Raw genomic sequence first — 23,471 nt, forward strand, 5'->3', positions numbered from 1 at the left:
TAGGCTCAGCTGCAATGACCTTTGTGACATTTTTAAAATAGTTGACTATTGCCTCGAATTGTCTTAAAGTTTTACAATAATAGTATAAAATCTAAACTAATTGTTTGGTTGCGTTAGGTATTACTAGTGAACTTTAAATCACTGATTATTGTATTGTTAATCGGCATTAGGTATTTGACTATTTTTTTTTTTTGATAAATTGTAGATGTTTATCATAATTTAGATTTTATATTTTATGAGTGAGGTCCTCACGGTCCTTTTATCAATGATTTGCTATTATTTCGCTATTTTATCATATATATTATTCCACTGTTAGGATGATTTGTATCCTACAGTGAAAACTTAGTCCTTAACCCTGCCTGCCAATTTCCTATTTAGTCATGTATCTGAGTTCTGTGGAAGTTCTAGTCAATTAAAAATGTAGGATAACGTTCGGTGATATTGCACTTATACTCGTAATATTATCGTATGAATAATACTAATCATATGTCACTTGCTTTGAAGTGATTTCTATGCTTCAAAATACCAAAGCATGCTTGCAATTTCCGTAGATAGAGCATTTTATTTTCATCAATGTATTATCTTGTAACTACCGTGTTAGTACTTATTATGGTATAGGATATCACAGGACTAAGTAATTGATCAGAACCAACTTAAGAAGCTGACAAATCCAGAAAGACTTTTCCAAACCTTATATTATCTACCTACGTCAAATTTGCTTGTTTACAGGTTATTTTTTTAACTGTATGCTACATAAGTTCAAATAAAATAATAAATCTTAATTCGGAATAATATCTCTCTCGCTCTGGTTCTGCTTCAAACTATAATTATTTATTTTATCCTTTCATAGTTACTGTACGTGATCATAAGCTTTATATTCATTTACTACATTCTGCAGCTGCATTACCATCTATTCAGTGCCGTAATCATTCTAAGAGAATTTTTGTCTAATGCTAAATTTTCACTAATGTGCAAGTGGAAGGTCATAAGAGGAGAGGAAGGCCAAAGAAGAGATGGTTGGATTGTGTGAAAGAGGACATGTGTGTAAAAGGAGTGGATGATGAGTTGACGAGTAATAGAAACGAATGGAAAAGATTGACATATTTTTCCGACCCCACTTAAATGGGATAAGGGTAAGGTGATGATGCTAAATTTTCACTAAATTTATCAAGCAATTCCAAGATTGAGAATTTCAAGATTTCCCATTGTTTATATAAATAGGAAATATATACCAATATAGGTAGATATACATATACCTAGCATTATAGGTATTATAGGTAGATATACATATACCTATATTGGTATAGGTATATTTTCTTTTTATCAAAATTGGGTCTAGCTAGATAATTGAACATTGTATGCTATACAGTTATGCTTTAAAGACTCGGAAATTACCCGTTCTTACTTAATTAGAGGAGCAATTGTCCGTGTAAATGGTATGTCGTCAATTAATTCAGTCCTGGCATTGCTAGGTGTAAAACTAATTTTAGTGCTTGTAGGTTGATTGTTGTTTAACATTTAATTGGTTTGTACGCGTTTGTTTTTCATTTAGTACATCGATAAAATAGCAATTTAAAGTCCTGTTCAAGTCATATTAACCCTAAGTAATCATTATTATTAACTACTATCTGACCTGAAATTCGTTGTCCTGTCATATACCATACCATAAATGATCCCCAAATAAAAGTAGGTTAGGTACTTTAATTTCATCTTTTTAAAGTAGGTACTTCGTATTGACTATTCCTTAAATTACAAATTAATCTGCAGCTTATTATTCTGTGTATTCTGTGTCTGCTATATCTTAGTTCTCTTAATTTTGAAGATATATTTTAAATGTCGACATATTGACGATAATACCTTTTTAAATAGAATTAAAAAAAAAAAACTTTTTAAAGTTTTACAATAATATTAAAACTACGTACCTACTTATCTATAACTACATATTAAAAAAAATAAAAAGGAAATATACTAAATTTAAATTACATCTAAAGCCTCAGGCGTCGTAGAATTCGTCCGAATCGACGATCATTGGTAAAGTGCCAAAAAGGCTGGCAGTATTGCCACGTTGTATGGCAATACTAATTCTATGGCCTAAATATAGGCCAAAGAATTAGTATTGCCAATTTTGAAGCCTCTTTTTTATAAGAGTTTCGTGTTCTCGAGTTTAGCCTAACGTATTATCACCTATTTATAAGTAACAATACTCGGATTCATAAGTAAATGTAAACAAATAAAACCACGTGAATCATGTCACTGCTGCTTAAACTTTTATCAAAACAGTAAGTATTAACTCGCCAATGGTTACGTCAATTTGACTAACAGCAATAGCTACTACTATTATACGTATTTTGACTATTAGGCAAAGATATTTAATTAATCATATCATGTTAATTGAAATTTTACTTATTATTTGCTTTAAAAAAGTCAAATCACAATATATTTTTGGAATCAATTGGAACTTTTCGTTAATTACGAAACAGATACCTACTTACATGAAATAAACAAAACGTTCCATCTTACTGACACAAAAAATTGTATGTGCATATTCCATACTTCAACTATAACAATCCGGTGACCCCGGTCTCACAGACCGGGTTGGCACCAAAACTCCAAAACCTGCGCCTACTTTGACTTTGTATGCGGCAGCTACTAAAAAACACAAATCGATAAATACTCGAAAATACTTGGCGGTAGCAAAATTTATTGGAATTTATTGAATTCACCCGGTCTCACAGACATAATAAGCGTCACCGTTGGCATCATGTCGCTATCGACTTACTCTTTATACGCTTCATAAATACTGAAATGATATTACCAGACGTTATTGATGCTTGCTTTCTGTAAGCAACCTTTGTTTGGTAACCGCATGACAACCTACGATGTCAATTTTGTATGTGAAATGTATGATTACAGGGTTGAAGGCTTATTTAAGTTTAAACAACGTAATTTAGATAAATTATACTTGACTGCCTACTAATTTATATTTTTCTTCGAATTAGAATTTTGCTCTATCTTAAAAAAAAACAATTGTGTCTGAATTAGTTGTTGTTGTATTGAATTATCTAATCTATCGAAAAAAGATTTGAATCATATTTTTGTAAAAAAGGTGTCTTATGAAGAAATTGACCTATGGTAGGATGTTTGTTAGATCAGCTAGTAACAAAATAAATTCGCCACATAGAACATCTCTCCTGCTGCATCTGGCTGCTAGCCAATTAAGTTAATTAGTTAGTAAAATTAGTCAATTAAAAGATTGATTTTACTAATGTTACTGAAGTTTAAAATTGTTTAGCAAAATATAAAAAACTACCGAAATTTATACCGAAGGTAGCGAAACCTCGTTGTGCTAGTTTTATATCAGCCGATAAACGTACGCTGCAGTACATAGGGCTTTTGTAAGGTCTTCCAAATATCACGAGCCTTAGCGGCCTGCATCCAACGAATCCCTGCGACTCGCTTGATCTGTCCACCTGGCAAGAGGTTAATGAACACTGCGCTTTCTAGTGCAGGCATGCAATTCCAGCACCTTCGAACCCTTCGCTTCACTATTAAAATATAGACTACTTACTGATTGATTGATTTTGTACTGAATATACTTGAATGAATTGAATCTCCGTCTAAAAATATAAAATTATGATTATTTATATCTATGACCGAGCTTCGCTCTACGTTATTCTTAGTGATGACCTTTTCAAAGAACTACAGTAAAAGTTTTGTTATGAAGTTGCACAACACTGAATGAATCGTATGAATGAAACCTGCATTCAACCTGTTTTCCGATATCCGTTCCACCAAGTTCATGTATGAAGTCTGTTGACAGTTTTCTTTCTTCACATACACCTAAGTATATCGACTTCCTTCCGGTCACGCCGTCGAGATCCCGTTAAGGAGCTTACACATTCGACAAATTTTTCATTTTATAATTAATATTAATTGAGATGATTACATTTGAATGTATTGCTTTTAATTGTTTTTTAAGAAAACCAAGACAATAATACCCAATTGAAAAATACTATAAAAATTAAAAACAAATAGCATCTAAAAAAACCATTAAAAACCAATCTGAGTTTTTAGGTTATTCGTTAAATACATAAATATGAATCTTTCCTCTTTTTAATATTAGTGTAGATAAAAATGTGTCTACCCCCTTCCACTTTTTATAAGAATATTTGTACGTGTGATATATAATATAATAAGCTGAAATGAAACTATTTATTTACAAATCGTGTGTTTTTAAACGCTATCTACATCTACCATTACTTTAATATTTAAAAAGTTTGAAATACAAAGTTATGAGTTAAAAAAATAATCTCTTGATATTGAGATATTATTGAAGAGTACAATAATAATGTTGTACCTAACCATGGCCGAGTTCAGTCTATGCAAGTTTGCAGTGTAGCATTAAAGTTTAAACTACAGAGAACTGAAACCTACTTCATTCTCACAAGAAAGCTTGTTTACTTGAACTTACGTAACCTACTTAAGTAAACTATTCCTCACAGCTTTATTCAAAGTTCACAACAAATCAGGCTCATAAATTAAATTGTAAGGAAAAACGATCGTGCGAATGTTATTTTTGCGTGTCATTCTTTTACACCTTAATTATTTAATCGATCTTAAATAACGTTTAGCAAAATAGTACGTATTATTAGCGGTACAGAAAAGTTGTACTGCTTAGGTCATAGATAGATCTCGGTCGACGTACAACTGTCCGACACGCACTTGACTGGTCTTTTTATTTATAAACTTGTGGACCCGGTCAAGCTTCTCTTTGATTTACATGTGCACTTCTTCCATACCCCTACCAACCCTAACCGTACCCCACTCTTACCCCTATCCTACAGATACCCTACCCCTACCCTACACGTGACACGTTTTGACAGCCGCGTGGCGCAGTGGGCAGTAACCCTGCTTTCTGCATCCACAGCCGTGGGTTCGATTCCCACAACTGGAAAATATTTGTGTGATGAGCATGGGTGTTTTCCAGTGTCTGTGTGTATTTATTCATTATATAAGTATTTATATGTAGTATATAAATGTATATGAATATTATAATATCAACTATCTTAGCACCCATAACACAAGCTACTCTGTATGCTTACTTTGGGGCTAGATAGTGATGTGTATTGTTTAAGTATATTTATTTATTTAAAAAAAAAAAAAAATTTACACCTACTCAACCCCTATCCAAGCGCTACCCTTCCTCTACCCTACCCTACCGTACCCTTACCCTACCCTACTTCTACCGCTACTCTACCCCTGCCCTATGGTATTAAAGTTCAAATTGACTTTTAAAAAATATTACGAATCGTCTGTATAGGAAAAATTTTTTTAAGACTATTTCAGGCATTTTTTTTAAATTGTTCAGCCCGTAAAAACCATCGTTGTACTTCAAGGAATATTCTAAAAAAATAATTAGCCAAATTAATTCAAACGTTTTCGATGTAAGCGTTTAGCAACACATTTAGCGATTTATTTTATTATTATAAAAAAACTAGCCAAAGCCCCGCGATTACACCCGCGTAGTTTCCGTTCTCGCAAGAACACGGGGATAAAATATAGTCTTATTTTAAACAACGTTGCTTCCTTGTAGTAAAATATTTTTTGAATTCGGTTCAGTAGATCTATAAAATACCCCCTACAATAACCATAAACTTTCGTCGTTATCAACCCATATACGGCTCACTGCTGAGCTCGAGTCTCCTCTCAGAATGAGAGGGGCTAGGCCAATAGTCCACCACGCTGGCCCAATGCCGATTGGCAGACTTCACACACGCAGAGAATTAAGAAATTCTCTGGTATGCAGGTTTCCTCACGATGTTTTCCTTCACCGATTGAGACACGAGATATTTAATTTCTTATACCATAAACTTTATCTCCTTAAAATATGAAGTATAGATTAAAAAAAATCAAATAAAAATGTTATATAGGCATTACTTTTCCTTATAACTGAACGTTTTAATTGTGGTGTAATCAATCTACGCAACCTCGTTAGATGATAGTACTCGTAGGTACTCATTCCTTCTAATTAATTTTCTTATTAAAATCTTACAAAGGAATTTTCATCCGGTTGATTTTTTATTTATTTGTCCATTACAAAATATTTGTACTATAATAAATAATGTTTTTCTTCTCCCGTTTCGTAATTTACTTAATATAAAACTTCATACTGTATCACAAAGCTTTTATTTCCTACAGGTTGTTGTGCAATGTTATAACGGGTAACGGTACAATGTTTGTTTTTTTTTTTTTTAGTGTTATATTAATATAATATATTTATTTAATCAAAATATGTACTTACCCGGCAAAGACGTACCGCCAAGCGATTTAGCGTTCCGGTACGATGCCGTGTAGAAACCGAAAGGGGTGAGGATTATCATCCTCCTCTTAACAAGTTAGCCCGCTTCCATCTTAGACTGCATCATCACTTACCATCAGGTGAGATTGTAGTCAAGGGCTAACTTGTAAAGAATAAAAAAAAACCCATTGTTATCCATGCACTTTTGTCATCTATATAGGTAGTTCATTGATCCCTTTACTAAAAAAAATAATTGGGACGAGAATCAATAAAATCTTTGAAGGCGCTTTGGACTGCCTCATCGAAGTTGAATGTTTTTCCTTTATCTGAATTAAAAAAAAATGGTAATCTGCTAGGGCAACGCCCGGGGAGTACGGTGGACGTCTTAGACATTACAATTGAAGCTCCTCTAATTTGTTAGCCGTCTGTTGTGCTGTGTGTGGTCTAGCGTTGTCCAAGTCTATTCTATGTAGCAAATGTCATCCGGTGCTTACTGGTGGATATCAGTATGCAGATGAGATTTTGTCAATTAATTTGACGTATAATTTAATAAATTGATAATAAAGACCAAAATAGTGAATAGGCCAGCTGAAGCAACAGTGGCGGGAGCGATTGACCAATTTCGGTTAATTAGCAGCTAGTTTTTCCATCATGGTTTATAGTTGCTGACAATATACATCCGTAGTAAGCGTCTGGTTAGTCGTCATTAATTTAACGAGTATTGTTATCCAGTGCCTACAGACAACCCTTCGTGGATATCATAGAGTAGGTAGATGATATTCACCAGTTGATATTGTTAACTTTTGTTAACTACGTAATAAAAACAAATGCAGTTATTATTGATTTGATCTTAATTACATTAGGTTGCTAACATACGTCAAAGTTAATGAATTGGATGGCTGGTCCTGTAGTTGGCCATTAAAATAGGGTGACAATGAAGACATGAAGATGTATTGATTAGGTTGATTCAATTAGGAAGAAAGTTTCAAGTTGCTTCGCAAAAAGGTTTTTTGTTACCGAGACATAGCAATTACACATACACTGTGAGAGGAAACTGTAATTGCTTTGTCTCGTTTAAGCAACTGTACCTACTTGGAAATCAATTAATTGGAGACCATAATTACATATGCAATTAGGTGATTTGATCTTCTACGGACAGAGGAATAATTACTTATAGCGACATTCGCCACTGGACACCACATTACATAACCCACCAACAACCAACATTTGACTTAGGTACATCGTTGGTGACGTCGGTCCCACGCACCGGGATTTCAAGTGAAGATTTTTTAAAATGTTTTATTTGTAGACTTCGTCCACGTGGAATTGAGTTTTTCTCAAACCCCTACTGTTTGCCTTTCGTGATATTGCCTCTAACACCTCTGTTATACCTACATGGTGGAAGGTATTGAGTGCGACCACGGCTCTACCTTGACCACTTATAATGGTGAACGCGAAATACGCGAAATGCATAGGTACAAACCTATGCATTTCGCGATTTATATCTGATTTATTTTCTTGTTTCGTCCTTTTTAGTCTCTTTTTTAATGTAGTCGTTTTAAAGGTTTTTTTTTCTATTCACATTTATAACACTGGTAATTTTATATTTTCTTTACAACTATTGAACTATACATAATAGTCCGGAATCCGTAGAACATTTTTTACAATTGATTACTATCAATTTAATTTTTCGTGAGTATCTTTACAACAAAAGTAAATAACAGTAAAAAAACGGCTGGATACAAATGTTTAATAACCTCGTTATCGATAAAGTTGGGTGGAGGGTAGTTTATCAAAAGCTGTTACTAATCAGATGTTTTTTTTTACTGTTGATTAATGAATAGTTATACAACTTGAAAGCCAGAATGTCCTATAAATTGCGTGGTACATTATCTCGTTCCGACGTTTAGAAATTTTTATTTTTTGGTAACTTAGTTAGCTACCAGAATCAAGAATTTTCATAAATAAAACAGTTGATCTCATCCAGAAGCTACTCACGAAAAATTAACTTGATAGTAATTGTACAAAATTTTCTACGGACTATAAGACATTTATATGTAATATTGCTAAAATTGTAATCAATAATCGTATCACATAATCATCACTTAGGTACTAAGTAGGTACTTCATATATATACTAAGTAGGTAATCATCACTTAGGTAGGAATCATACCCATATCTTCCGGTCTCACAGATACATGCGCCACTGTTGGTGGGTTAAGTGTTTTAATCTTGTAAGGAGCAATTATCTAATTACGAATACAAAATTGTGGGGTAAGTTAGATATTTTAATGTCTTGTCGCCATTGAGAGTTTTTAATTTCAATTGGGTGTTAGTTGTCTCTTATTAACAACCATTTATTAGTTCGACTATCGGTGTGTCAGAAAAAATTAAACCATTTCCAGGGTCTCCATATACAACTTCTTTTTTTAATTTTTGTCTTTCTATTAGCCTGTTTGTCCGGACTCTGAAACTTAATATGATTCAGTGATAACCCAGTGTATGTGACCTCTGACTCTGATTACGCAGGGTGTAGGTTTGAATCCAGTCCAGGGCATGTACCTCTAACTTTCAGTTATGTACATATTAATAAATTAAATATCACGTGTCTCAAACGGTGAAGGAAAAACTTCGTGAGGAAATTTGCATACCAGAGAATTTTCTTAATTATTCTCTATGTGTGTGAAGTCTGCCAATCCGCATTGGGACAGCGTGGTGGACTATTGGCCTAACCCCTCTCATTCTCAGAGGAGACTCATGCACAGCAGTGAACCGAATATGGATTAATAATGATGATGATGCAACGGCTGAATCGATTTTAATAAAATTTTCACTGAAAAATTAAAGAGGTGATTAAGCAATTGTGGTTTTGGCCACATTTTTGATCGGTGCTTTTGTTCCTATTGGTCGTAGCGTGATGTTATGTAGCTTGTAGCCTTTCTCGTTAAACGGGCTTTTCAACACAAAAATATTTTTTTCAATTCTAACCATTAGTTCGTCAGTAGGTAAGGCAGAAGTACGAAATTGCCTATAACGGGCGAGCAAATGTTGATGAAATGACGTCACGGCGTTAAACGCGAGCTTAGGGCCTAGTGGCAGTTTGATACTGTCACGTAACGTAAACGCGAATTTCTAAGGAATTGAAACAGCGCCATCTAGTGGCACTACTGCACAACTGTTTCAATTCCATATAAATTTGCGTAAACGTCAACGTTATAGTAAGACTGTGAAAATATTGAAAACTCCCACTAGGCACACTGATCACCGCGCGCTCACTTTAAAATTCTATATCTCGGGAATTAATTAACGTATCGAAATAATTCTTCCACGAGTATTTCTTGTTTTTAACGGAACAAAAAGCTAACATTTAAAAATAGTTAACATTATTCATTTCCATTTAGTAAAAAGCTTAATTATTTATTTGTCAAAATAATTATGATGATTTCACAGTTGTGATATGGAAAATACACACACAAAGCAGGATTTGCAAGAGCTATGCCCTCTGAAATGTAGGATTTTCTTGGTAACAAATGCTATGTGAGTTCGTGTTCGGAGGGGAGTGCGGGGTGTATGGAGGCTGCGTGAGGCCCAGTGGGGATGGAGCGTCATTTTTACCCTCGCTCCCGATTTATACATTGCAATTGCAAATTTCGTCTCCGTATATTGTATATTGTTAAATCAAACGGTATTTTTCGTTTCATCACGACGTAATTATAATTGCGGCCGGTGTTTTGATTAGTTTATTTTTATGTGCGTGCTATAAGTACTACGTATAAACTAGTTTCGAACTCATACGGGGCCCTTAGTCATGAGCTGGTTCTTGCAACGCGGCACGATCTAAACTGATTTGATGACGGTTGGATCGTGCCGCGGTGCACCAGCACATGACTAAGGGCCCCGTATGGGTTATCACGTGTGTTTTAGCCGTGTTTCATAATCAATTAATACTATGATAATATTTCTTCAGTGTAGTGGCGAATATTCGGCCGACATTTTTCAAAGGGCGACTTGTTAAAAGGAATGAACTATACTTATTACTTAAATACGTAAATTCTTTAGCTGCTTTATTTATATCGCGAAATAGAGAGCTCACAACAGAAACATGAAACAATAAAACCGTTGATTGCTCTTAATTTTAAAACCCCAGTTCCACCCTTATCAAAACTAACAACGACAATAAAACTATTTACAGTTTTAGGTTAATAAACGCAATACTTGATAAAAACTTTAGGAGCTATTTTGTTTTCGATTAGATAAGGCAACTGGTCATTTGTGTTTTAATGGATTTTTGTATAAAACCTTTTTATTGACACTAAAATATGTATGTAGTTAGGCAAGTGTAGTTATCATAAAGCGTGTGTAGATGTGTGGTATATGATTTAAATGTAAAAGAACGTTATTCATCATCATCATCATTATTATCAGCCAATGGACGTCCACTGGTCGACATAGGCCTCTGAACGTCTAAGCACAACGGTCTCGAGCCGCCAGTATCCAGCGTTCCCAGCAACTCGCTGGGTCACCATTCCAGCACTTTGCGACCCCAACGTCCATCGGCTTTTCGAACTATGTAGGCTGCCCAGTGCCATATTTTATTAACTGCCATGTAATTGTTCGGAGTTTGAATCCTGGTCGGGCTACAAATAGGTACTGAGTTCTGAGAAATTTTCAGCTCGGAGTCGGGAAGTTGTTGATGTTAAATTCCCGTGCTTTGGAGAGCACGTTAAGCCATTGGTCTAAATGTTGTCGTTATCTTTAATATATGATGACAACATAATATGATACAGAGTGAAAGGCAAACACAAAATCAAAATTCGTTTATCTCAATTAGGCTTAATTTACAAGCACTTCCAAAACGTCAGGAAATGTAGTGGTGATTATCGAATATTTAAAATTTAAAATTAAAGCACCGTAAAGTCAAAATTCACCCATCTCCACGCGGCACAAGTCACGGTCGTCCGCTAGTTATAATTGAATATGCAATTTCGAAAAGGGCACATCTTTGAAAATTTTAAATGTCCAGGAATTAAAAAGAACTAATTATATTCGAAACCATTATGTAATTTCTAAATATAACTATTGTGTTAACTTTTTGTGTTAATTATCCTTCGAAAATCACTAAAATTATTTATTTAAAAATTAATCTAAATATGTTATTAGATATTTTATATTTGTGAGATGTATGTATAGAATATCCGAGATGTGCCCTTTTCGAAATTGCATATTCAATTAATTAAACAGTGTAATATTATTTTTAAAAACAATCATATTACATACCTAACGAAAAAAAAGTAGCTGAAACTGAAGGTCGATAAATTACTGGTGATTCGTTCGATGTCCGCTGGACTATGATTATAAATTGTAGTAACCACACATACAACACAATCTTTTCTAATTAATTTGAGGGGATTAAGAATATTGACCATATTAAAAAAAACAAATCATAACAATTATAATGTGATGGAGTTAAATTAGAATAATATGGCTTAGATCAAGACCTCCGAGGCGCAGTGGTATGCGCGGTGGATTTACTAGACGGCGGTCCTGGGTTCGATTCCCGGCTGAGCTGATTGAGGTTTTCTTTATTTTTGGTTATTTTTTATTGGTCCAGGTCTAGCTGAGAGGCTTGGGCCTTGGCTAGTTACCACCCTACCGGCAAAGGCGTACCGCCATGAGATTTAGCGTTTTCATCCTCCTAACAAGTTAGCCCGCTTCCATCTGAGATTGCATCATCACTTACCATCAAGTGAGTATTCAAGGGCTAAATCGTAAAGAATACAAAAAACATATAAACTACACGTAATGTGTGTAAGCCATTGCTCTAATTACGCGCAGTTTGGTTTCCTCACTTACGGGTAAATAGAAAAAGTCACCTGTTCCACAAGAAGTATAAAGAAATATTATTTATGTTACTAAGTCATGATTAACAATTCCCCTTTTCACTCTAACTAAGCGTGAAGCTAACTTGCGTTAGCAGTCAGTTTGAGTGACAGACAGACTAACTTTCTCTACTAAAATAAGTAGAAGTGTTGGCGTAAAATGCAGTTTTTGTTTTATTCTACTTCTAGTCAAATTATTTCCATTATACATCATCACAGTCGCAGATTCATCAGTGTTTGTAAATAACTTTTTTTTTTATTAAGAAAAAATACAATAGAGACCTTAAGCTATCTTATCTTTATAATAGTACAATGTCCACGTGGAATGGTGACAATACTGGCTGCATTTCCGCGCTGGACAGCCTGATTTTTATGTTTGTACTTCAGATAATTAGAGTCAGACTTAAAAGCTTTGCTGAAAACATAAAGGCATGTTTATAACAAAGCTTTAAGATCTAACCCAGAATATCTGAGTGTAATTGTAAGTGTAAGTGAAGTTTTTTTTGATAGAGTCTTATATACATAAATGAATTTAGGATAAAGGTCGTCTATGTTTTTTGTTATCTCTATGAGAAATAATCTATATATATAAAAATGAATCCATCCCTTGGTCATGCTATCATGCGTGGACGGCTGGACCAAGTTAACTATTTTTTTAATTTGTTTGAGGAGAAGGTTCTTATGACAGAAAAAAAATTAAACATTGCGCGGAAAATTAGAAAAAGGTGCAGGGGTAGGGTAGGGGTAGGGTAGGGTAGGGTAGGGTAGGGGTAGGATAGGGGTAAGGTAGGGGTAGGTAGGTTGAGTTTCACGTCGACGATGTCACGGGCGTCCGCTAGTTTCTCTTGAAACATTGTATCTACATTACATTTTTATGAAAATTTTACTGCACTTATGTCATCTTTAGGATACTGAAGTTATCCTTTTGATGAGTTGTGTGTACCTTTCTGTGTAACTATCACAAGATTGACGTTGGTATTTATGTTATTTACCATATCTATATAGTTATTTACCAAGGTAAAGTTACGCGTCGGTCGCCAAGATTGGAATAAAATAAAAACGTACAAACAATCTCCATTGTCTCTCCCAATAAAAGCGAGGTTAGTATAAACCTCCATAAGATTCTATAGATGCCCCATTGTATACAGATGCTGATTTGTGCACGTCGACGCGGCAGAATTATAAATGATATGCTAAGAAGGGAGCAGATAGCGTTTTATATGGAAAACCGTATGGCGTATTCAAATTTATGTTCTGCCTTTTTTTATTTATACTGCTAGGTTGGTAGATAGAAAATATACGCTTATACTTTCAAATGGTATGTCCAAAGGAAGAACAATTATTAAACCTAACATCCGTAAAGGTATTTTTTTAAAAAGAGGTTCTCCACGTGGGCGGACCACGTATCCAAAATTCAGTTTTCTTGGTTTATTTGCATTTCTAAGCCAATTTTTGCTACAAAAGTTAGACTAACCGACACCTATTACTAGAATAAAGTGAAACCGGTTAAGTAATTGTTTCATTAAACATCTATAGAGGCATTTTTACTTTTGGCATCATCATCATCATTTTCATTTACGTCCACTGCTGGACATAGGCCTTACATGGACCTCCAAGCACAACGGTCTCGAGCCGCCATTATCCACTTCCACGCCTTTTGTAACTGTAGTGTATTCCTATAAACCATTTATACTCTTAGCAGTATTTTTTAAAATATGAATTTTTAGTTCAATAGTGAAGAGAGGTGAAAAATGCTATCGGAATTTCATCGTTTTAGTTCATAGCTTGTTTTTTCTATAGCTATCGAGCAAAATTGGAGGTTTTCACATAAAAACGAATAAAAATACTTCGCAGGGTTAAAATTCTTTGATCTCGAGACGAAATATAGCGATATGTTCTTCTATTTTTTCTAATAAGAATATATACCATATTTTTAAAATGGCTGAAAAGTATTTTGTATCCTCCAATTAGATGAAGAGCGCTTGTAAATGGCACTCGTTAATAATAGGACTACAGGCCGTAAAACTTTCTGTTTGACATAAAGATTAATTAATTTTCTGAATCTGAATAAAACATGATTTTTTTACATATTAAAATTATTCTGTAACATATCTAGGCAATGTAAAAAGCTTTTTATTTCTGCAGGTCTATTCAAGAAATTCTACTCCGACTCTATAGAGCAAAAAGCGCACCATGTCTGTATTAAACGGTAGCGAGGAGAAGATGCAAGGGGATTTGAACCTTGTTATTTGAGATACAGAGTCGATTCCGGAGAGAAAAACGGACAACAATATGCTAAAGGAACGAGAAAGCTCGGAGGGGTCCCCTTCAACCCCAGACGAATGTGCTGGATGCGGAGGCAGGATACAGGACAGGTACAACTTTAAATTATTGTAAGCTGAAATAGATATTTTGATTATATTTTGAGTAAAGAACTAAATGAATAATATAAAAGTATAAATTATTTGAATAAAAATATTGAATTGTAGTGTATGTTTACAATTTCACTAATAACTACCTACGTGTGTGAAGTCTGCCAATCCGCATTGGGCCAGCGTGGTGGATTTATGGCATAATCCCTCTTTATTCTGAGAAAAGACTCTGCTCAGCTATGAGCCGAATCCGTGTTTATATATTATTTTGGCTATATTTTACCCCGTGGGTAAGCCCACGGGAACGGAAATTACGTGGGTGAAACCGCGGGGCATATGCTAGTTAATAATAAACGAAGAAGGAATCATTGACGTCACATTGACGTGCTTTAGATCAATTTCAATATAATTATATTTCTATTATTTACTAATTAAAAACGGTTATCGTTTGCGGTCTTCAATGCTCATTTACTTGTTATTAATTTATATTATATTATAATTATAATATAATATTTAAATTTAATAAAATACATTAACACTAGAAGGATTCAAGAGTAAATACATTCAAGCGAAAATCGAATCATAAGTAAAATTTAATTCAGAAATTAAGAAAAGTAGATAATATACTTATATGGATATGGTTTTTATTATTCATCATTAAGAACCCATATTCGGCTCACCGTTGAGCACGAGTCTCCTCTCCGAATGAATGAGAGGTGTTAGGCAACGCTGACCCATTACGGATTGGCAGACTTCACACACGCAAAGAATTGAGAAAATTCTCTGGTATTCAGGTTTCCTCACGATTCATTTCCTTTACCGTTTGAGACACTATTATATTTTAATTTCTTAAAATGTACATAGGTAACTGAAAAGATGAAGGTATATGCCCCGTACCGCATTCAAATCTACGCCCTCAAAATCAAAGGCAGAGGTCATATCCACTGGGCTACCAAGGCTCACATTTTTTTAACTAGCCATCCAAAGACATGATAGCATTAACATGTGATAGTTTTCGTTAATTAAGTTATCATTATCACCTTAGCCACGCATTAAGCATAGTGGGTTCTGTATCTAAGCTTCGTATAGTTAAGGCTAGAGGTAGGATGGCTGTTAAATTAGGCTCATAATAATTCGTAATCGTATTAAAAAAACAGCATTTTCATTTATGCATAGATATTACCTGCTTGCGGTAGACCGACAATGGCACGGCTCCTGCCTCCGCTGCTGCGAATGCCGTCTGCCTTTGGACAGCGAGTTGACCTGCTTCTCAAGAGACGGAAATATCTATTGCAAGGAAGACTACTATAGGTAAGTTTATAACATAATTTGGCTGACAAACTAGGAAGTTCGTTTAGCTTTGGTTTACTGAGTCGTGGGAGACTAACAGTGGAATTCATAGACGTCGTAGGCGCACCAGGGGAGCATTCACACGCTTAGTGTCAAATTCTCGAACAAATAGACGTTAATTTCGACATTCAGCTGAATGATCCCCTGAATGTGCCCCTACAACGTCTATGAATTCCACTGTAACATTCCGAAGGACCACATCATAAAAGTGAATAAATGACCTGACAAATTAACTAACTAAAAATTAGAGGATTACCAGCAAATCTATAACTAGCTTAAAGACCTTGGCCTCACTCGAAATGCAGCAAGTTCTATTTTAGAACGGGTATACAAAGCTGCTCTAGAAGGATATTATCAAATTTGGCTAGGTAGGGAGAACAACACGAGCGGAGAAGGGGAGAGTACGGGGTTCTGCTCGGTGTTTTCCCCTCTACCACACGGCAAATCGATGAGACGAGGTTAGATGAAAGACCGAGCAAGTTTGTACAATTATAGACAGAAGGTTTATTTCGTTAATGAACTTTCCTTTAGTACTACGTGCAAACGCTCGTCTATCACAAAATCACAAGATGCAAAGTCATGTAGACTACCAAATTAAAAAAAAATATGACTGAATTCCATTTATAATCAGAGCATTTTACCGTTCTGTGACCGGAATCACCGATTCCTATGTGAAATTCAGTAAAGATTCATAACATAGCAATGGACATGACTCAAATCGATGACGAGAGCTCAGAACAGGATGTTAATTAATTAACGTGGCGATGTTACTTTTGTTTACTTCCTAAGTACTTTTTATTTCTTCCCATTGTGAGGATTAATTATTTAATTAAATAAATAAGAATAAAAAATATAAAACAGGCGTGTTTTCCAATAAACGTCACTTAATAGGTTTCAAATAGCATTTCCACCTATATTTAATAGACCTTCTGATATATTAAATGTGTTTAGTACAATTTACTGTAAATAAATTTTATAAAAAAAAATTATAATCAAATTTCATTCAGGTTTTTACAGTTTCTCGTAAAACATTTTCACCGTAAATTGTATGAAAATGCATTATAATTGGCTTGCGCTATTTTGCGACATCATACTTTATGCCAATGCGAAATCAAGAGCTGAGCGTTGTTATGTCATCATTACATGTAACGTTAATTAACATTACCTGCACAATGAATGGAAAATACAAATACGTGAAGATTTAATTTTGTGGACGAATACTCTAGATATTTATTACTACTCTAGAATCAATATCTAAATATAAACAGAGGAACATCACTTGAACTTAAGATGCCAATTGAAAACTTTGAGTTTAGATTTACGAAGGTTTTCGACTTAGGCGAATTTTATAGGAAAATATTTGAGATTATAGAGGCGAAGGATTCGCAAATTAAATTTCAATTATACTTTAGGTTGTAGAGGTAATTAATGTTAAATTATCGTGTTGTAGATAAAATTAAACTTTGCTATATTTCCCAATAGCCTAATTTATTCTTCCGAGTTGAGGCGGAATTTTTTTTATTTCTGTACTAATTTTTCCTCCACAACTCGAGATAATATTATCGGTAGGAGCCATTATCTTGAATTAAAGAGAATTAAAACGAGTAACAAACATATATATTATTGACTTTCTCGAGCCGAACAAATTTTCGATTTATCTTGGTTCGACGTAAAGAGGTTCTTTTTTTTTATTCTTTACAAGTTTGCCCTTGACTATAATCTCACCTGATGGTAAGTGATGGATGGATGGATGGATGAAGATGGAAGCGGGCTAACTTGTTAGGAGGAGGATGAAAATCCACACCCCTTTCGGTTTCTACACGGCATCGTACCGGAACGCTAAATCGCTTGGCGGTATGTCTTTGTCGGTAGGATAGTAACGCCACGGCCGAAGCCTCCCACCAACCAGATTTGGACAAATTAAGAAAATCTCAATCTGCCCAGCCGGGGATCGAACCCAGGACCTCCGTTTTGTAAATCCACCGCGCAAACCACTGCGCCACGGAGGCCGTCAAAACTTCTATTACTACTACTTATTTTAATGTCAGTGAAAAAGTTGACTAGGCGGGGTGAAAAAAGCTATAAATATTTCAGAATTCAGTTTTCCAATGTTGTCACGTATCAATTCTTGCAATTAAGGGGCAGTGTGTACGTCACTCAATATCGGGCACACTTGCTCCATTCACACACCTGTTCACCACACTAAATACATTATGCATGTTTGTGCCTTAACACGCGTAACTTTGTTAATAGCTAAGTTTACCTTAGCTTTACAATAGCGTATATATACAAAAATTTGAGCATTAAATGTTTTCTTTATACCTATAAGATTTTTTTTTCAATAGAAATGATGATAGTTTATTAAATTGTATATAAATTCAGAGTATGCTAATAGTAAAGCAATTTTGTAAAAGGAACAGGGTATCTGCGATTATTGTTTTCGGAGCTACAGGGATTTAAAGGGGATTTGCGGCTGCCGCGGATCCCTGAAAAACGCCCCATATAAAATGGCACGAACTAATGACGTCGTAGGTAATGTAATGATCGTTAGATTTGTATGTGCATTCAAACAAAATTACTAATATCTTTGTTATTTGTGCGTTTATGTTTGTAGTTCATTTATTAAAAAATGTCACATTTAATGTAAGGAAGCTAAAACTGTATAAATTTTTATCTAATTACGATAAAATATTTTTAATAGATTTTGAAATTTTATAATCTTATTTATTTTGCAAATATCCAGACAATCTTTGCTTTTTATGCATAAATTAGTTAACATTGACCTTATTTACTCGAATGTATCATAAAAATCAATATATTCATCCCCATTCTATTATTTATTTGCTGAGAACACATATAATCAAATGTATTGGGCCTTTTCTGGCATACAACAATTTATATTACAAATACAAAATTTTTGCAAAACAAAATAAATTCGAAAGCAAATGATTAAATAAATATAAAATCAAATAATTATAATAATTAATAAAAGAATAAATTATAATCATTGTAATTGTAAAATCAAATAATAAACATAATTAATCAACAAAAAAGTATCTAATACTAAAAATGTCAAAATGCATACCTATATTTTATAAATAATAATCATTACTTTTTAAAGAAAGCTAAAAACTGCCGCAAGGAAAGTGAAATCAAATGAAGAAATCGAAATCTGTCTATCCGTTAGCTGCCACAGACACACACGCAGACAGACATCGAGGTCAAACTTATAACACCCCTCATTTTGCATCTGGGTTTAGAAAAAGTCTAAGTGTATGGAGTTTTTGAAATAATATTAGTAATCAACTTTCAGCTTCAGTTACCAACCTGAGATAATTAATATAATACGACAAATTAATTTAGTTAGGTTCCGTTAGATTCGATAAGTAATTGGCTTACAGTAAAGGCGATCAGATTTGTTAGGAAGCTAATTAGTCATTACGTCAATGTTTCAATAATTAGTTAATCAATAATAAAAGCTTATCTATTATATTATAAGACAAATTATTACATAAGAAAAGTGCTTGAAATCTTAGTCAGAAAATGTATGAATCGAATACTTATAATAGAAGTATATAATTAAAAAAAATGTGTTTATGACATATTAATCAATATTCTTTTTTAAAAAAGTTTTTAAAAAAATCCTCTAGGAGCTGCACCGAGGTGCAAATGAGTAGAATTTTCTATTGAAATCAACTTAAATTCCAATTATTGTTTTTATCACTACCGTTTATCGTATGATTCAATGTAAATTCTTTTGTTATTTAAGTGACAGGCACAAATTTTAAAAAGTTATTTACATAATCGACCCCTTCCGAAACGAAAGTAGCAATTGTAACGAAATGTTTGAAAATAATGTGCTCTTACATCTTTGGAATCCTTATTAAATGAACATGTTTTAAGCTAGATGTACAACTTTGCCTAGTACATGTTTTTTTTCAATGTGACCGTCATTACTTATAAAAAAAGTTAAACATGGAAAAAAGAGTTTGTCTCATTTTTTGAAAAAAACTTACTTTGGAGTAGAAAAAATTAAACTTTCATTACCTAAAACAACTATTCAAAAATAATTACCAAGTATAAAATCAATTAATTTAAGTAATTTTTCAGCACATGGTTTGACTAAACTGTACTGAAGGGATTTGTACAAAAATCAATATAACATAAAAAACCGTAAAATTTCGGCTAACATAAATATTGCATTATTTTATTAGGCCTTGCAAAGTGTCAAACGTATCAAAGTATGTCGAAATATTTACGAAACACCCTGTATATTCATATATTATTTTATTATATGCATCGATCATAGATAGACAGTTCAATTTAAATAATTGGAACAGGTAAAGTAAAATTTTTACTAACAACTTTTTTGGCTCATTCGAATAAATAATTTTCAATTTCCCTGCAATACTAGCGAAGTTGTCTAAACATAACAGGTGTGTGCCCGTCATTGTCCGGGGTTCCCTTATCGACTCTGACACTTGAGATTGTAACTTGACAAACATCCTCCCCTTTACTTGTCTATGTCCACCATATGGTGTGTTCAGAATAATATTATCAAATAGTTTTGGAAAATTACACGATTGATCCATTAGTTATATTTGATGTATCCAAAGTTTGTGGGTTCTTTTGCTATAATTTTTTATACAATTACATTCGATAATGAAGTATGCTATTGGGAAATGGAAAAAATAAACAAAAATAGCAAATAAATATATCAAAGAAATTAATTTAGATTTTCTTTTAAAAAATGTGTGCCAGCTAATGTTAATTAGATTTAAACCCTTTAATAAGTTTTTAATTTTCGCGTTACATACACTTCGTCAATTGTGAATGTATATATAGATTTATACGTAACGTAACATTTAAAAAAAAACCTACACCTACAGAGTGAAATGTTTACACTAGATTAGCCTAAGGTCCGATGAAAATTAGGACCGGACGCTAATCAGCGTTCAAAATTACTGTATTCCCTTCAAGACGCAATATTTTTGTATAGTAGGTCCTTAAGGACTCTGACAAGGACAAAAAGGTAAAAATTTGTTTCAGGTTGTTTTGTGTGAAAAGGTGTGCTCGATGTGGGAACGGTATCACGGCGAACGAGCTGGTGATGCGAGCCCGCGACATGGTCTTCCATCTCACATGCTTCACCTGCGTTGCATGCGGAACCCTACTTTCGAAAGGCGATGTCTTTGGGATGAAAAACGGCCTAATTTACTGCAGACCTCACTATGACAGTGCGTGTATGGATGATTTTTGTGACGAGGACATCAATAGTGTTTACAGGTAACGATTTAGCTGCGATGACATAAATACACATAGGTTATTTTTTTTACTCTATTTCACTTTCATTATCGTTCGTATAAAAAAATAGTGAAATTTCTCATATCGTTAAAATATGAGAAATTTCACTATTTCTATGATTACTTTACAAATTGAAATTTTTTGGGTTATAGGTACAGTCCTATTAGTCCATATTTCTCCTACAAAACAGACTATAATATAGTCTAAGATCCGGCATTAGAAATATATACCTTCATCTTTTATATTTTTATGAAAAGAAATAAATGATAGATAAAATGCACTGTAACACATTGCAAATAGGTTGCCTAGTTAAATAGCGACCAGACACATTAGACATATTTATTATGTAAAATCAAGCACACCAGGAACTAACAAACATTACAGGCAACATTTGCAAAAATTAGCTTTCATTTCACATAACGCCTAATTAGCTGATTATGATATATAATAGTACATTATGATATAAGTGCGGTAAGTTGAAAATTACAGCCGAGGCGATATTGCAAGCTCGAGCCTTGGCGAGACCTATAGTATAGAAGCAGAGGCTGTAATTATCAAAGCGCACGTATGTCATACGACGTTTTATAACCCATTTGCGAGGAAACACCCTTTGAACACACTTTCTGAAAACTAATTAGCATTTTTGCCTGTTTTCCTTATGATGACATTTTGATACGCTTGTAATTTTGCACAGATAACAAAGTGCGCACACTAGCGTTTGTTTTTTGACAAATACACAAAAAACCGCCAGTATTACTAATAAAGTAAATTAATATTTTTGTGTTTCTGATACAGATAAATGGTTGACATTTATTGTCAAAATTATTAAAATTACATGACTTTTTATTATATTTTATCTCACAGAGTTAATTTTATTCATAAAATGATGAGCACTTTTCTGACATAAAAACTCTTTGCCAAAATTTAAAAAAGTACCGTTCGTTTTTAGACGGATGACAAAGGTTTTATTACATTACGGCACCATGTGCATTTTACTTTACATTACGGCACATGTGCGTAATGAGATACATTACGATATTGAAATTGGTGAAATACTTTACGAGCAAATGTTGTTATAAATAAAGTTACTCAATTGTTTATAAATCTGGCAATCCCAAAGTTGCAGTGTGAAAGCAACCTTTACGTTATCAATTCTGTTGGGTATATACTTTTAATTACTGTACAATGATTCTAAATTAATCAAAGAGGAAAGTAGATGAAATAAATTTAATAAAAAAAATGTCAAAAACTATTATCCGACCGCAATATTGCTTAACAATCTAGTTGCTATGTGTTTATGTGAATATTTTTCTATCATTTATTTCTTATCTCAAGAAATCACAGACGAGAGAAAATATAATATATTTCTTATGCCGGATATCGTTCTAATAAGAGATAATTAATAAATAAACTTATATATTTCTTATACAAAAATGTGATATCCTAGTGAACATGACCTCTGCCTCCGATTCCGGAGGGTGTGGGTTCGAATCCGGTCCGCGACATGCTCCTCCGACTTTTCGGTTTTGTGCATATTAGGAAATTAAGTATCATACAATGAAGGAACCTGCATAACAGAGTTTTCTAAGTTCTCTGCGTGTGTGAAGTCCGCCAATCCGCATTGGGTCAGCGTAGTGGACTATTCATCTAACCCCTCTCATTCTGAGAGGAGACTCGAGCTCAGCAGTGAGCCGAATATGGGTTGATAATGATGAATAATTAAACGATAGAATTTTTTTGGCTATGAGTACGTATTACGATCCTTGCATTTCGCCCTTACTTCTTCCATTCTCATTAATACTTTCATGTAACACTGTTCTGTTTCTGTATAAGTACCTACAGAATAACTGGATGTGTTACTTTTGAATTCGTTCATATCTCTCTTTCTAACACAAAACTATACATAGAGAGAGTTAGAGACGAATTCGAAACTCAGACTGTCATGTTAAAACTTCTTTACGAAATAGCTCTGCTTCTCTCTATTGAGAATATCCTGAATTTATTTCAGAAATATTCGCCTTTGCCTTTCCCTTCCAAAAATTCCATTCACACTCTCCTTATAAATCCCTTTCGTTAGTTTCCTTTCAGTCATCCCCTCTACGTGCGCAAAGCATTTTATCAATAAGCGTGAAATTCGGTACTAATGGCACATATCGATTTGTATAAACTTTACAAAGATACATTTATATATCATGCAATTGTAAAGTCAGCTTTTGTAGTGCAGTACGAACTCTGATGCTTTGATATTCTTATGTATTAAATCGCCAAT

At 33.8% G+C, this 23,471-nt stretch overlaps 1 protein-coding gene across 1 annotated transcript in view; it reads left to right on the top strand.

The window, feature by feature from the left end:
• LOC112045833 (LIM/homeobox protein Lhx2) overlaps nucleotides 1-23,471 on the top strand; it is a 45,320-nt gene that overhangs the window by 372 nt on the left and 21,477 nt on the right. The window contains exons 2-4 of the mRNA XM_024082182.2: nucleotides 14,322-14,551; nucleotides 15,725-15,859; nucleotides 20,948-21,184. Coding sequence (XP_023937950.1) covers nucleotides 14,469-14,551; nucleotides 15,725-15,859; nucleotides 20,948-21,184 — 455 coding nt within the window. The 5' untranslated portion in view covers nucleotides 14,322-14,468. The remainder of the gene's footprint in view (nucleotides 1-14,321; nucleotides 14,552-15,724; nucleotides 15,860-20,947; nucleotides 21,185-23,471) is intronic.

This window comes from Bicyclus anynana, chromosome Z, assembly GCF_947172395.1.
Source record: "Bicyclus anynana chromosome Z, ilBicAnyn1.1, whole genome shotgun sequence".
Taxonomy (NCBI): domain Eukaryota; kingdom Metazoa; phylum Arthropoda; class Insecta; order Lepidoptera; family Nymphalidae; genus Bicyclus; species Bicyclus anynana.